The sequence below is a fragment of the Ictidomys tridecemlineatus genome, chromosome 8, assembly GCF_052094955.1.
Source record: "Ictidomys tridecemlineatus isolate mIctTri1 chromosome 8, mIctTri1.hap1, whole genome shotgun sequence".
NCBI lineage: Eukaryota > Metazoa > Chordata > Mammalia > Rodentia > Sciuridae > Ictidomys > Ictidomys tridecemlineatus.
In genome coordinates, this window is record NC_135484.1 from 138,183,537 (window position 1) to 138,201,076 (window position 17,540).

General features: G+C 38.3%; 1 protein-coding gene across 1 annotated transcript in view; it reads right to left on the bottom strand.

Moving 5' to 3' along the window:
- The window catches only part of Lyrm4 (LYR motif containing 4), a 143,283-nt gene that overhangs the window by 96,356 nt on the left and 29,387 nt on the right, over positions 1-17,540 (bottom strand). Inside the window, exon 2 of the mRNA XM_078020498.1 lies at positions 10,658-10,778. Within this exon, the coding sequence (XP_077876624.1) occupies positions 10,658-10,778 (121 nt within the window). The remainder of the gene's footprint in view (positions 1-10,657; positions 10,779-17,540) is intronic.

Here is a 17,540-nt window from a genome sequence, read left to right on the forward strand (position 1 = left end):
AAGTAAATGCAGTAATATCTGTTTCTAGTGTGCTTCAGAATAAACCAGTTCTTTACAGCTTTCCAGAAAAAATGTCTGTCATGATGAAATGGCAGACTGATAGATTTCATAATAAAAATTCCCCAATGAAACCCTTGCAAAAATGTTCTATACAGAGTATCACTGTAACTTTCTTCATGATCTCTGCTGTACATGGAAACACAGTAAAAAAGTTTTGTAGCCAGATGCAGTAGTGCATGCCTGTAATCCCAGTAATCCAGGCCAAGGCAGGAGGATAGCAAGTTTGAGGCTAGCCTCAGCAACTTAGTGAGATCCTCAACAAGTCAGCAAGATCTTGTCTCAAAATATAAACAGAGTGGGGGGTTGGGGCTGGGGTTACAGCTCAGTGGTAGAGTGCTTGAGTTCCACATATGAAGCACTGGGGTTGATCTTCAGCACCACATACAAAATAAATAAATTAATAAAAATAAAGGTATTGTGTCTCATTTACAATTAAAAAAATTATTAAAAGAAAAAAAGGGGGGGGGCTGGGTGTGTAACTCAGTGGAAACGCACCCATGGTGGGTTCAATCTCTAGTACCAAAAAAATAAAAAAGAGTATTTTGTATATGAAATATACAGATGTAAAGATTGGTATCTTCTAGAAAAGAAATAGAAACTTGTTTTATGCACAACCTTGGAGGAAATAAACAAATTTAATAGATGATTTCCAATCAAATGAGAAGTATCCTTTCTATAGAATTACCAACTGTAGAAATGCTGTTACCCTACATTTCAGTATTGAGAGGAAGGGAATTAAATTCTAGTATGAAGAGGTCTTTTCAGAGCTGCAGTGGAACTACATATTGAACAGACTAAAAAAATGAATGTCAGCCTGGGTGCGGTGGCACATAACCTGCAATCCAAGTGACTCAGGAGGCTGAGGCATGAAGACTGAAAATTCAAGGCTAGCCTCAGCAACTTAGTGAGATTTTGTCTCAAAACAAAACAAAAGGGGTGAGAATGTAGCTCAGCAGTAGAGCACCCCTGGGTTCAACCCCCAGTATGATAATAATAATAATAACAACAACAGTAATAATAATAGTAATAATAATAATAATAATAATAATTTTTAAATATAAAAAACAATACCCCCCTCAAAAAAAAAAAAAAAAACAAAAAAAAACCCAAAGGTCACACACAGGCCAAGCTATGCCAACTAAACAACCATTCTCAATCCTCTGCTTCCTTAAAAATTTTGAGAGAGGGCTAGGAGATTTTTTTATTATTATTGAAAAACTCCATATATAGAAAAGACATAGACTCAATTACGGGGCAACTCAGGCCTTGAGGATTTTTATTGAAGTCCAAGACAGATTTACATCTCTTCTGCCTCTAATTGTTTACCTCTTAAATACGTAGACTGGTCCTTTGGTTTAATCTTAGTTGATCTATGCTGGCACAGAGGAGAATGCTGCTAAGACTGGTTTCTAAACTCTGTTTCTGGTCTATTAGATGAGACAGTAAAAGGGATCTAGAACCTAGAAAAGCCAAAATGAGAAAAAACTTCTACAAGGTTCTTATAGAACTCTCAATTCTATCTCAATCCTGCCTCCCAAAAGCTTATCAAGTCAATTCATAATTACATGGCACAGAGTAGGTATTCAAAAAATCTCAAGGGAAAGGTATCACCGGTATGAAACTTCAAGACACACAATGTCTTTGACTGATTTAGTGAAGTGTGTTGAAGGTTGCTCAGAAGTCAGCCAGGGAACACGGAGAAGTTCAACTAAGAAGAAATGAGTACTAGCATTCACATGGGGCCCAGGAAAGCATTTTAATCTTTCTCTTGCCTGTAAGTTATCACATTACTGTTCTTCAACTACTATTCATTTTGAGAAGAAAATGCTCTGATCAGAGATCTGCTCTAGTACTGGTAACATATTGTCTACCAGGAATGAAGAAGGCTAACAGAGGAAGTGCCAGGAACACGAGAGAAATAATGCAATTTCTTGAATTTCCTGGTAGCTGAAGTGTTGTACTAAGACAAATTTTTGGAATCTATGATAGTATAAATGCTGGCATACAACTTTGCTCATCTATAATAGCCAAAACCCTATATAGTTAAGTTCTTGGTAAAATATGGTCAAGAAAAACTGGGCACAGAGTAATTTATTTGAAAAGCATCAGTAGTTTCTGCAAAGAGAAGAAAAAGGGGACAAATATTTATGAGAATGTTGAACCCCAGATTTTAGAACTGGAAGTAGCTTTAAAAATTAGAGTATAACCCTTTGACTTTTCCCAACAAGAAAACTGAAGACTCACACATAAAAATTCACTAGTTCAAGCTTCAAAAGACTTCAGTCTCCTATCCTCAAATACTAGTACACGAAGCATCTAATTTTACTCTTCCCAATTAAAAAAAAAAAAGTGACAAGTCATAATTCATTTTGGGAAAAGGGATCTTTTTTTTTTCCCCCTCTTGGTACTGGGGATTGAAACTGCAGATGCTTTTACTACTAAGTTACCCCCACTTTTAAAATTTGGCTTATCCTCATTGGACTGAATTCACTGTAATTTCAGCTCCCAGTGCTGAATAATCAAGTGGCTAACCTGCTTTGTTTAATTTTTTTTTTGTGCATTATAGTTATATGTAATAGAAGAGTTCCTTTTGACATACTCATAAATGCATTTATCAAGAGTTTTCACCATTTCAATCCCCAATACTACCCTCTGCCCTTGCCCTGGTCCCCTTTCTCTACTCTATTGATCCTCCTTCTACTTGCTTATTGCATTATAGTTATATATAAAATTGGAATACATTGGGTGTGTTTATCATGCATCTAGTATAATTTGGTTAACTTCATTCCCCAGTTCTTCCCCTTTCCCTCCCCTTTGGCCCCTTTTTTACTCTACTGATCTCCCTTTTATTTTTGCAAGATCCCCTTAATTTCATTCTGTTTCTAGCTTCCACATTTGAGAGAAAGAAATTCAACCCTTGACTTTAAGTCTGGATTATTTCACTGAGCATGCTCCCCAGTCCTTTTATTTTGAGACAGAGTCTCAACTAAGTTTCTGAAGCTAGGCTTGAATTTTTCATCCTCTTGCCTCAACCTACTGAGTTGCTGGAATTACAGGCATGTACCACATCTAGCTAGGAATATTTTTAGCTGTGAAAAAAATCATACAGATTTCATCATCTCAGTCATTGGTCTTTTCTTTTTTTATTGATACATTATAATTATACAGAATCCTGGGATACATTATGCCATATTTATACGCACATGTAATTTAATCAATATGATTTGTCATCACTTTCCTTTTCCTTCTTCTCCTTCCTCCCCCATGTGCTTATTCCATTCTTCTGATCTGCATTATATCACAATTCATTAGTGCACTATAATTATACTGTATTTCACCACATAATAGTCACCATGGCATAATTGTTGCATCCTGTTTGCTCAGTCCAAAAATTGGTTTATAACCTTTATTGCATAATTTGTCACATGATATAATTCTGTTCCTCATGTTGCTTAAAAGGTAACCAGAATATGAATGTATTCATCAGTGGCATGTGGATGTGCATTTGTCTTCTAGGGCACTGTGAACTACAGCCTAGAATTTTCAAGGCATGTGCACTGTGTGTATATTTCTGAAAGCTGACTGGTGAGGTTTTATTGCAGCACTGCAGTACTAACAGTAACATCTCTCTCTCTCTCTCTTTTTTTTTTTTTTAGAACATATCTCTTATGAATGGTGCTGAAGCTGGCACATCAGATAAAGAAAATAACAGTAGTAGTGCAAAATCAACACAGAAGATTAAATTTTGTTAAGTCCATAATTTGCAACACTTTAGTAAATTTTATCAAATGTAATATTTCATTTATAATGCACAAACCAGTAACAACTAATGTTCTAACTCTTTTTTTTTTTTTCCAGACTGGGAAAATGTTGTTTTAACCACCACAAGGGAATGATGTTCATATTCAGACTATTCAATCTGAATGTATATTCAGGCATATTCTGATATTATACCAGTTTAGCAATGAATAATTTTTAAATAATATTGGCACAGTTCTTTTTTTGTTCTGAAGCTTCACATAATGGTCTCACCCCACTTTTTCGTAATAGAGTTTGGCATAAAATCTGTGATGATTGTGTTATGAAATGTGGTATAAAAAGGTGGGAGACGTTGTGCAGTCTGTACATGGACAAGCTAATGTGTTCCCCAGTACGTGCCCAGGCCCTCACCTTCTATCCCCTTCTTCTACTCTGCTGATCTCCCTTCTATTTTTTTTCTTTCTTTCTAATCTTAACCATTTTTAATACTGTTATATATATTCACATTTTTGTGAAACAAATCTCTAAAACTTTTCCATCGTCTGAAACTGAAATTCTGTATCCTCTGAGTAACTTGCCCTTTCCCTCCAGTCCCTGGTAACCATCCTTCTACTTTCCACTTGTATGAATCTGACAACTTTGGATACCTCATCTAAGTGGAACCATACAGGATTCGTCCTTTTGTATTTGGCTTATTTCACTTAGCATAATGCCCTCAAGGTTCATCTGTGGTTAGCATGTAACAAGATCTCTTTCGTTTTTAAGTTGAGTGATATTTCACTTTAAGTATGAAATACATCTTGTTTAAAAGACATGTGGGGTGCTTCTACCTTTTGTGAATAGCATATAATTATTTCATGTGTTTTAGGTGCCATAACATAGAAATTAACTTTCCTTTATATTCCATCAAAACAATGGCCAAATATATTTTGGAAATGTCCCCAAACTATCAAAATGGTACTTACGTTAAATGTATGCATGTGGAGAGAGAGTGCACTCTCTATTTTCCCTACAGGACCTAAAATAAACATAGATTTTCCCAGGTTGTTTGAAAAGGATAAGAACAGTGGGGAACACAGCACTTTTGACAGGCTTTAACCACCATCTAAGGTACTGAAGTGGGTACTACAGTGACTGACAGGGCTAGAAGGAGGTCACTGTTCACCAGCTTCTCATTTCACAACAGCATATTCAGAGAACTACTGGTAGACCCTTCTCTTGAATGGTCTTTTAAAGACTAACTATAAAACACCAAATAAAAGTAAAAACACACATGGTTTCAGAGACTCTCACCTATCACCACTGAAAATACCAATAAACTGGACAAATGATTTTGCTTTTAGCTATCTACAAAAATAATTCAGCATAAGCTGTGAAACACTGAAATGGTTCAGCTCACACATATGCAAACTCATTTTAACAAAAATCTTTGTCATGCGGGGTGCAGTGGCGCACACATGAAATCCCAGCCAGGAGGTTTCCAAGTTTAACAAAGGACTAGGGACAAACTCAGTGGTACAGCACCCCTAGGTTCAATCCACAGTACAAAAACGAAAACAAAACAAAACAAAAATCCATGATACATGTAATAATATCCACCCCATCCTCGTATTTTTAATGGCTGTACTGCTTTTGATCGCTTACAACTACAGGTTCATAATTCTGAACCTAATACCTCCTTGAGTTGCTTAATTACAGAAAGCACTAGCTTCAGAATAATCACTGCAGTAGAAAATAGTGACCACTGGAAAACTAGTGACGACTGTTATCATGCCAAAACCCTGGCACAGAATCAGAACATAACTAGTTTCTCTTCCCACTGTATAATCACAAAATTGCAACAATAACAATATATTTCTTCATCCAAATACTTGGGTAAGAGAGAACCTTGTTTTGCAGGATACAGTCCTTTCTATTTTCTATCAAACACATATCTTAGTAGCCTCTTGTCCTTGGTAGTGTAATCAAATATTATTTGGGTATAAACAGTGCTAAATTCACTAGCCTACATAATGGCCAGGAACCTTTTCATACAGAAGATTTTTTCTTTTCTAAAGTTTATGAATTCACCTGGCTGACCAAAATATGAAAATGGTCTATGAAGTACACTCTGTCCACCTCTGGCACACAAAACAACTTCAGTTACCCTAGGTTTGCTTCTATATGAGAACCTGGAATAACTGAAGGGTCATTTCACTTTTATGACCCCTAGTGGCATCAGATAACTATAAATGCACTTAAACTTTGCATAGTTATGTTACATGCTGCAGTTGTTCTGAAGGCACTTAGAGGAGCAAGGTACTAGCACAAGGGAAGTAGTGAAACAAAACAAGGTACACTATGGTGGTTAAAAAACCAAGAAGTGTTAAAAACAAACAAACAAGCAAAAAACACAAAGAAAAGTGGCAAACTGCAGGGCTATAATGAATTGGGGTAATTAACTCAACTTAAAGCAATTCTAACTAATGCCTGTAAACAGAAGGAATACTCCTAGACAATGAAGCTGAACAAAGGATAAAGACAAGATCTGGCTGGCTTCCTTGCTTCTCTGTCTGATGTGGAAGACCTACAAAGCCTTGCTTCCTGTCTCAGGGAGACACCAACTAGACTGCCTAGACTGCTCAAGATCTATTTGCCCAACCACACACAGCCAAGTTACTGTCTGTCCTCATTTGGCCCATATACAAAAGGGCTCCCAACCTTTCTGATCACAGCTGGAGAACAGATAAGGAATCTAGGTTTAGCAGGGGCTAGTCCAGAATTTGCTTTCAGCAGAGGGGAAAGCCCATAAATGCTGACGGGGTCAGCCTGTTTTTCCAGAACCATCTTTTTTTTTTTTTTTGTGTGTGGAAATAGTAGCAGCTTATGGAAAGGTAGAAGAATGTCTCCACTGGTCTACTGGGATATGATGCATGTAACTGGAAGAGATTTGCTACTGACATATCAGACTGTAATGTCCAAGAACATCAAGGAAAGAACAAATACATGTTTGGTCCTAAGTATGGAGAAAAGCAAAAGAAGGCCGACTTGCTCACTAGGAAAGAAAACCAGCTAGCCATATCGTGAAATGAGAGTAATTTTTAGGAGCTGTGCAAAGGCTCACAAGAAATACTGATGCTACCTAGAACTCCTCAGGGCAGCCGATGCAGACTTATTATCTTGCACACTGGGGATATGAAGGAAGCATGAATGACTTTTGAGGAGAGATTAAGCTCCATTGATGAAGTTCTTAAATATCTTGGGGAGGATGGCTTAAGAATAACTTTATCCTTCAACTTTTACTAACTTAGGAACTTGTGACCTTGAACTTCTGAATCTGCTCCAAGGAATTAGAAGATTTGACCTCTTGTGGCATCCATTTTTCCTGAACCTGAACTTCTCTACCCAGAAAACCAGAAGAATGTTTTTGTTCAGACTTCTTTAAAAACAGCAAAAATTACCAGGCATGGTGGTACATATCTATAATCCCATTATTTGGGGGGCTGAGGCAAGAGAATTGCAAATTCAAGGACAGCTTGTGCAATGTACAGAGACCCTGATTCAAAAGAAATGTGGATGTAGTTCAGTGGCAGTATAGTGCCCCTGGGTTCAAGCTCTAGTACCATAAAAAACAAAAACAACAAACCCAAAACAAAACAAAACAAAACAAAAACTACATCACTGTGCCAGGTTATGGTGGTTTCACACACCAGAGATGAGTCAAGGGACTGAAGAAGCTGTACTTTAAAGCACAAGGAGAAAGCAAAGAGGGCAGTTTCAGTACAGAAGATGGAGGATTTCCGACTACTGCTTTGATGATGTAGGAGTGTGGTAGCTGGACAGTGGCTGCTGTAAAGCTGGGATTGGTCCAAATGCTCCAGCAGAGGAGGGGCTTGAAAGGAAGAAAATCACAGCTCCTGAAGGTGATAGGTCAGGATCCTCAAGAGATTTCCGTTTCCCTGTCAGTTTATTCCTCCAGGAGAGACTAAGTGGCCAAAAAGACACCAGGACTTTGGTGGCCCAGCCCCTCTGACTGAAGTATATGACCTCAGGACAACCCTGCCTGTACTCCCTTGAGCATCCAGCACTCTGCAGTTCTAGAGATTGTAGAGTAATCATAGCAAATACTTGCAAAGTGTACTAGGTGCCACCAATATCATTTTAGGGCTTTTCATACATTAACCTATTTGATCCTTACCACAATTCCCTATCCTTATTTGTATTTTTTATTAGGCACTAAGAAATCAAATATTTTGCTCAAGGTCAAATAGCTGAGTCAGGACTGGAATACAAGCCTCACAGCACATGTTTTTGCTCACCAGATCCTTAGATCCCTTCCTTATACCTGCTACTGTCTCATGGGGAAGGGAGAAAATGGATAAGGCAACGAGCAGTAGTGTTTTAGGTACAGATAAGTGCTGTTAGGAAAAGTGATGCAGGGCACGAGAGGGCAGCTGTTTAATTAAGATAGTGTGGTCAGGGAGAGCCAGGCAAGAGTCTCGGGAGCGTCTCCTTCAGGTGAAGAACCTCTGAAGGAGGTTGAGAAGGGATGAGCTGGGTGTGCACCAGGGCCAACAAGAAGTTAATGGACACTGTGTGAGGGAGGGAAAGACCAGAGTAATGCAGGGCCTCAGAAGATTTCACAAAGAGTTCAGTTTTTCTTGTCAAGGTGCTATGAAGCCCCTAAAGGGGCCGAGCAGGAGAATAAAGTGATCGGATTCTATTATTTTTTTTTTTTTAAAGATCATTCTCGCTATTTATGAACAGAACACAACAGGGGAAACAGTGAAGCAAGTTAGAAGATAACTACAGAAGTCAGCAGCAAGGACGTTAAACAACATACCTTTGCCTTTGGTCCAGCTGGCAGTGAGGTGTCTCAGGAAATCTACCATATCCCATACACTAACTGTGGTAAAATTTGCAGTTACAAGACTTGACGAGAATGGGAAGTGAGTAGAAAACTACCCACCAGCTGAAGTTTAACTGGCTAAGTAGTTCTCCCATAGAATGAGGGCTTCCATGAGAAAGTGGTACCTCGCTCCTAGAAGGTCACTCTGGAAACCCTGGGCCTGCAAGTTAGGCAGTGTACATTCCTCTATCGGGAAGGTGCAGTCGCCCCGATGTCCTGGGGAGGGCACCCTCACTCTACTTACTCTCTAGCTGCTGCAACAATGTTTCCATCTGTTTTCAGTGTGGATTCACTGGGGACGTTGGATGATGGCCACAGTATTTTTTCCCCCCACTCCAGTGCTGGGGATAGAACCAGGGTTTTCTGCATGCTGAGGCAAATGCTACCACTGGACTCTTTTTTTTTTTGTTTGTTTGTTTTGAAAGAAAAAGAAAGCTTTTCAAACCAAAAAATGACACAGACAATTAGACATAACACAAGAAATGGTGGCACAGATTATTTACAGGCCTCCTTTTCTAAGCAGTTTATATGCTAAGTAATTTTAGACTAAAGATAAAACCAGTCTGTTTTGGAAATGCTTGCCAATTTCTACACAGAGAAAGTGCCAAAGAACTGAATCTTTCTGAGTTTATGTAAAATAGAGACTCAGGCTGCTTGTTTTCCTAAATCTTACTGCTAAAGGATCCCATGAAATTGAACTGCTGGTGACTGGAAAATACCATCGTTCTAGAGTTTTCCATTGGCATCTCACTTATCTGCCATTCTCAAAGTACACATAAATGTGCAGATCAGTCCTTTTCTAACTACCCTATTATCTTATCATGCTTTTAGTTAATGATCATTTCCCATACTTGTTTGAATGTGGCAAAGTTATTCCAATGCTAGATAACTGCAGACATCAAGGAGGACTACCAGAATCTGAAATGTTATTCCAGAAGGGATTGATTCATTATGAAGCCAACAGAACCAGACTTAATCTTGTCATAAAATGAAAACTACAGTTTTTAACTCTTGCTTATTTGAATTCTATTTTGAGTTATGCATGAAGAAGGGTCAAGGAAAGGGAACAGTCTGATGAAACGTCAGCCAAACACTTTCTAAAACACTAGCAGAACTTAAGAAAATGGTAATGTATTCCCCCGTACACTGTATAAACACATTTACCACAAGTAAGAGAGAAGTAGGGGTGAAAACGAAGAGATTTATGGTGTGACTATTGCTAAATTAAAGAAAAACAGTGAAAAGGGCAATTTTATTACAGGTTGAGAAAACCAATCAATAGAAGGCTACTTTAACCTTTGACACTCTAATAGTTCTTGAGAAGACAGGCTACCATAAGTGCTCCACCCACCTCATTAACTTTTCTAAAAAAGCAATCCCTGCAAGTCGATTCCTGGATCTTGTACAAAATGAAAACAAAAACACCTTCCAGGGTCTTTTATGGGGTCTGCACCCGTACCAGCTGTGCTCCATACCTTGTGCACCTGCAGATGCACCTTCCATCTGGCAATGTAATTCAGGTTCATCATCCATTCTATTCATCATGAATTATAATGATAAATACTAGAAAAGGAGATGTTTATACCCTGACATAAGTTCACATATATATCTATAATATATCTTACAAAGACTTTTAATTTTAAAAAAGTTATTATATTGAAATTTATCACAATTGCAACGTTTAGTTTATGAGAGTTTAGTTTTCCAGAAGGATGCAGTCCCTGAAAATTTTGAAAAGATAATGCTTTTACTTTGTCCTTGAATTCGATAATATGATAGCTCGTTTTTCTGTGCCTGTATTAGAAAAAAAGAGGACAGAAAAAAAAAAAAAAGACAGAGTTTCATGATCCTGCAGTGTAAATCATAAACCTGAAAGTAGTGATGTCCAATCAAGGGGGAAATGTCAGAGCTGGAGGTTTTTAATGAAAACAGTATACTGAACCATCTTACCTGTCGACGAATTATTTCAAGGTCTCTTTTGGCTTTATTCACTAGGTTTTGAATTTCTACAGGATCCTTTACATTTTTATTTTCTCTGAAGGCATCTCTTATCCTCCTGACAGCATACATTCTAAATGAATTGAGAAAAAAAAAAAAAAACAGAAGAAGAAAAGTTGTCAGTATGTCTGAGGATGTTTAAATTTAAAAGCTTTCCTCTAGAATTAAGTGTCCAATATTCCCCTATAGATAATTCACTTTGATTTTTGTTCATGGGACAGGTCAATGTATTACTATTCGGGATGACTAAGCAAATGAATTTTGGAAAATAAATCTACCCTAAAGAAGTCACATACAAATGGCAAACTGCTACATAAATGCTCTTTGGATTACTGGCTCTTTAAAAGAGTTATTCATGATTGGCTTCCCTCCATTAACAAGGATAATTGAACCTTTATTGTACAGAGACAAACCAAGAATTCAGAGGTTAAATGATGCACTGTGTGTGTTTGTATGCTGAGTATGCTGAGCTAGTGATCAGCTTTCCCAATCCCTGATCCCTTTTTTGGCTTCTACTTTTCTTTTTGTAACCTAAAATGTAAGGTTGCAATCCATATCAGGATCCTACCCCAGCTGAAAGTGAAGGATTATGCCAAAAAGGCCTTTCTTGACGAGAGGTCCTCTATCTGCACAAACATATCTCCCACCCCCAGCCAGATAAACCTAGACAGACTTGAGTTTGTATGTTTAGTCCAGCTCCTGCTATTCACATCAGCTTGGGAAAGCTTCTTAACATAAGGCCATGTTTCCTCATCTGCCAGAGACACATAATACTGCTCAGTACAGCTAGGAGGATTAAGCATTATTATGTGAGACTGGATTTTGGCAAAAAGCCTGGAACCTAGAAAGACTCAATAACTGAAAGCCATTCTGATTACTATTTTAGTTATACCTTAATGCAATTAGTATTTCCCTCCCCTCATGTATGGCCTCACCTTTGTCTCATATCTTTAGAGGCACACCAGAGTGTGTGTTCAGAAAGTAGAGTGCTCTTGATAGTTAGCCAGAGAAGAATCAACGGTCTTAATCAGACTCTCAGAGAACCACAGCCTTAACCCCTATGCACTCCCCATCTACTTTGATTTGGAAGACAAGGGACTAAGGAAAAGCAGCCTGAGTTGCACACACCAGACATTGTTTCCATCTCAAACCACTCTTGATTTTTAGCTTTAAGAACCAGGAAAAGAATATGTGCGTTACCACTGGTAATATTCAGCAATAAAAGAATGTAAATAGATGCAAAGAAAGGCGAAAAAGTAAATATCAAATCTCTGGGGGATTGAAGGTGAGGTCTAGGAGATGCATATACACTGGGAAATCTTATTTTAGAGAATACAAAGTTTGTTTAGACACATTTTTCTTTTTATTTTTTTAATATCTCTATAATATTTTTAGATGTAGATGCACACAATGCCTTTATTTTTATTTATATATTTTTACATGAGGACTGAACCCAGTGCCTCACATATATGAGATGAGCGCTCTACTGCTGAGCTACAACCCCAGGCCTAGACACATTTTTCTAAAAAATAAATTTTATACTAACAATGTAAATGAGCTGTGCACATGGCATGGACTTGTAATCCCAGCAGCTTGGGAGACTGAGGCAAGATCACAAGTTCAAAGCTAGCTTCCGCAACTTAGCTAGTCCCTAAGCACTTGCTGAGAACCTGTCTCAAAATAAAAAATAAGGGGCTGGGGCTATGGCTCAGTGGTAGAACGCTTGCCAACCACATTTGAAGCACTGGGTTCCATCCTCAGCAACACATAAAAATAAATTAAAAATAATAATAAAAAGGACTGGGGCTGTGGCTCAGTGGTACAGTGTCCCTGGATTCAATCCTCAGTACCAAAAACAAACAAACAAAAAGCCAAGACGCAAATGGCAGGTTTTTTTTTTTTTTTTTTTTTTTAAACCCATTTAAAAGTGAGAGTAAAGCTAAACCTTGTAACATTAGGAACCACAAAGAAGAAAGGCAGTTTAGGAACTTGCACTTTCAAAATGGAAGATACCATTGAAACTCTGATCTTAACCCCTTGATAACCCGCTAGAGAATTTGTAAAGAAGCTCCTAAATGTTCAGTATTGATCTCAGGGGCTACTATGATTGGAAAGGGAATCCACATAATACTGGCTGCTAAACAACAATGGAAAACCTTACTAGTTGAATATTATTAAGTAAGAGAGTCCTGTCATGTGGAGCTTCTAATCTAACAACTTTCTAGTTTGGTTTAATAAGGAGGTTAACGGCCAATTTCTGAAGCCCTTTCTTGCATAGCGTAATTTAACACAGTATCTCTTCTTCCTCACACCTACACTCTTCAAAAGAAATTTCTTTTTTATGATGATGGAAGTGGAAAAAGGGACAAAACAATTCAATACTAACATTGTGATCCACATGAAACATGGTTTTTATAACATAAGTTCACCTCTGGGAGTCATCCTTTTATTCCCCTTAGGGAACCCAGGACCTCATACATACCAAGTACACATCCCAGCCCCTTTTCCTTTGTTTTAATTATTTATTCTGGATGCTGCATGGGTTTTTGGTAAAATATGGGTAATGGCAGTCATCACTATACTCATTTTTCAAGAAGCTAGTCATTAGTTCAGAATAGGTAAAAAGAAAAGAAGCATCCCAAGGAATAGAAAAACAAGCTCTCCAAAGGCCAAGAAAATCGGAAAATAGCTTAAGACTCTCACAATTTAAACCAAATGATGTCAGGGTTCAGAATTTAGTGCTGTGACCAGCACGGCTGAACTAGCAGGTTCTAATGAGGGGGTGATGGGAGATTGGAAGAATAGTCTTATGTACACAGATCTTGAAGATAAACAGCTGGGATTGGGTGGAGTGCTGCTCTCTGTTGGAGAAGCAGGTCTGAAGACTTACACCAGCAATCTTTATTATATACATGTCTTTAATCAAGATTAAAGACTATGTAAGTATTAATCTTTGCATTCATGAACATTATGTAGCTTATTCCTCAGTTACACATTGCAGTGGCAATGTGCAATGTTAGAAGCTTTGTGTGGCTCTCAAGAAAGTCCACTGTTTAAAGGAGTAGGCAGGTTCAGGAGTTGCAGAGCTGGTGAAACATTGTGGTTGTCTAGCAAAAGAGTTCCTTTATTCTCAGGAGCTGTGTGCCTGAGATCAAAGGTTGAGGCTGATAAGACTCTAGCAGAGAGCCTCCTCATGGAGGGCATTATCACAGCAGCTAGGCATTCTGCACCTTTACACAGAAACCTTCCCAGGCAAAGTATGCACAGCCATAAAGTCATCAGGGACCCCATTTTAGACACTGCTCTCCCTGTTACTGCTTTCCACAGTTCAGAATATCCTGCTGAATGTTCTTATTTGTTTCCTCTATTCTCCAAAGTCGTTACATATAGAAATGCAGCTCTAGATCCTGGAATTAGACATTTCTAAAGCACTCAAGTGCTTCAAACTCTGGATATACCTTTGAAACGAATGAGGCAAAGGTCCCTCCTCTCTTTTTTGCTCTGCTTCCTCCTGCATCATTTAACACATAGGATATTATTCTTTGCCCTAAGACACTGGCTCAGAACCAAATAGCCAATACTGCTCAAACAGTTAATTTCTCAGTTTCAATTATATTTCAAATGATAATAATTTTGTAAAAGTGAATCTGGGTAAACCCTTTTTTGGGAGAGGGCTAGCCACCAGCTAGTTCAATCCCAATCCTGCCCTGGTTTATATTATTTGCCCTATTTTTGCCAGCTATCAAGATAAACCATTTATCCTCAAATGCATTCTGGCTATAAGCCTCTTGACTATATCACTGAGCAAGAACATTTAAAAGAAAAATGTGCAGATGCTCTAATGAAAAGGGTTAGGTGCTATGTAATGCCCTGCAATGGATGATCCTGATACAAGTTAGATGCTGCTTGAAATAAGCCATGAAATATAACATATTAAATACATGCATGTGGTATAGTCCACCCATGTGTCAAAGGTCATTCATAGTTCATTTTAGTCTGTCCTGAATGAAATCACTAGCATTGCAAAAACAAAAACAGAACAAACAAACAAACAAAGACACAAAAAACTAACAGAGAAAGGGCAAGGGAACCAAACAGAAGGAAGCAGACACTTCCACAGGAGCAGAAGGGCGGAGCTGCCTACACCAACACAGCTACCACCTGCCCTCTTGGTGCTTTGAGCTGGAGATTCCCACTGGGCTTTACTTTTCCACCCCAGCCTTAACCCCTCACTTGGTCAGCAAATCTCAAATGTCCACAGGTTTTCCTAACTGGCTGTCCTTTTGCCATTGCAAGAACAAAACTCCTTTCTCAGATTCTTCCACTCAGAATTTCCTGGTGGGTGAGGCAACACAGCAGGCAGTAACCAAACAGTTTTTTGCACTTGAGGTCTTGCTTCACTTTCCCCTCCCAGAATTACTGGGGACCAAATGCAGGCCATAATCACAGCCTCTAGCACTTGGACACTCACATCTGCTTTAGCATCCAAAGTGTGATATGACTAGCTAATGCAATGCTTCTTGTTTCTGTCATTCTTCATCAGCATCCCAAAAGGTGGTGGCTCCTCTGCTTACCCAACACATAAACACATGGTCCCTCTTCTTGCTCCTCTGCAGCCCCAAGTGAAAGTCAAATATTCTAGTAACCAAATAGCTCACCCTTTAATTCTGGCCTCCTCGGGGCACAATGTTATTTACTGTCTGCTGTTTGGAAGGACTTGTGCTTCTTTGCAGTCACTAGAAGGAAACTGCTTAATTCTAGCATGCTCCCTTGGCAGAAAAGGGAGGGCTAGTATGTTTTCTTGGATTATGCTTCATACCATCTGACTACATCTTATCCCATGCTTCTATGAATCTGATCTATTTACTTCTGGAGGCCAAGTCTCAAAGATGCATCAAGGCTTATATAAAGGACACTCATTGCATACAAAGACCACCAACTAAAAGTAACCCCTCAAATTACCATTTTTAATAAAAAGAAGAGCTTTAAACCCCAACATTTTTTACAATAACTTAAATGATTTGCATTTATTTTAGTGCTGGGGATGGAATGCCTTGTGCGTTAATCTACCTCTGGGATATACTCAGCCTCATCATTCACAATCTTCTGAGGTATCTATATTTGCTGGACAGGGGATCACCATTGTTTCTCCTCTTGGTTTCTGGATCCACTAGCTACTCCCTCTTAGACTGTGTTGTGGGCATACTCTGCTCCTTACACATGTGGACTTCTTTTTATTCAAATCTCTGCCAATAATTATGTCTATGTTCAAGATATCAACTACCTTATATATGACACTAGCTTTCTATACTCTGCTAGCCCAGACCTTCCTTCTGAAGTATAAATGCATTATCATCCAATTTGCCTTTTGGACTTTCAATAAAAATACAGTTTTCCAGTGAACACATTCAAAGCTGAAGTTACCACCTTCCTTCTTCTTGCCCCTGAAGGCCAGTATCTCCTTCCAAAGGTAGGAGAATTAACATGCAGCCAACTGCCCAAGTCAGACACTTGAGATTTGCCCTAAGTTCCTTCCTTTCCTATAACTCCCTAAAATTCAGTCAGGCATAAGATCTTACTTATTCAATCATCCACATCCCTTCCGAATTATCTTCCACTTTCTCTAACCCCTCGGCTTTGAACTTGCTCAGGCTCTCTCTCACAGACTGATGCAACAGCTTTGGGATTATGGTGTGTATGTATGTGCAGTACAATGAGATGGCTCACAGCACCTATAGAGAGAAGGTTCAAGGACCACATGAAGGTAGTAAGCACTCTGGATAGATAACAGAGAGAAGGACAGAACATAAAGCTTCCTTCTTTATAAGTGTGAGGGACAACCAGAATGCAAGGCTGCTTGCAGTCTTTAAACTTTCTTGTTTATCATTATATGTAAGTGCCTGGCACAGAGAAAGGACTCAATAAATATTTTCTGAATAAATGAACTTCAAATCATCATGGGCAATAACAAAAGTTCCTCTAATGAAAAAAATAACAATAATCAATGTGGAAGAATAAAATAACAAACTGCCAAAAGGAACAGAATTAAAAAAAAAGGGGGGTGGGAAATGCAGCCTATAGATTGAAATAAGCTCTGAGAGACCATGATCATAGAATCCAACATTAGGATTCATTCAGTAAACACATACTTTATGTCTATTATGTCAGCACTATGCCAGGAGCTACACACACAGTGGAGAGTAACAAGGGCACTGGCCTCAGGGTCCTGTGGGGATGAGATCTAATATAAGGAGGTGAAATAGGCCCAGGAGCCATTCAAAGTAAACACAAAGGATTAAGGAGTCTTGGGGAAATGAAGTAGTCCTCCTCTTGATTGTGGTAGTGTTTCCATAGGCCTATATGTCAAAACATTGAACCGTGTACTTAAAATGGACACATTTTATTGTATACAAATTATTCCTAATGAAGTTGACTTTTAAAAAGGTAAAAAATATAGTAAATAATACAGAAACTTTTAAGAAAAGCAACTGAAATAAAACACAAAACAAAGATTGCAATGCTAGAGAATAGGAACATAGCAGAAAGAAGAAAAAACTAGCACTAAATTATAGAAAGTAGAAGAGAAACTCAAAATTCACATTAAAACAGAAAAATGAAATAAGCTGGCAAGAATGGGCAAGAAAAAAATTAACCTTCAGAATAAGGCAAAGGTATAAAGCCCATGAATAATAAGTGTGAACAAACTGAATGGCATAGGTAATTAAAGTTATAATGAAAGAAAATGTCCCAGAAGTGATTATAAAAAATTGAGAAGACTCATTGAGATTTAACAAGCAGAGGACAATGCCAAGATATTTGTAAAACCCTGAACTCC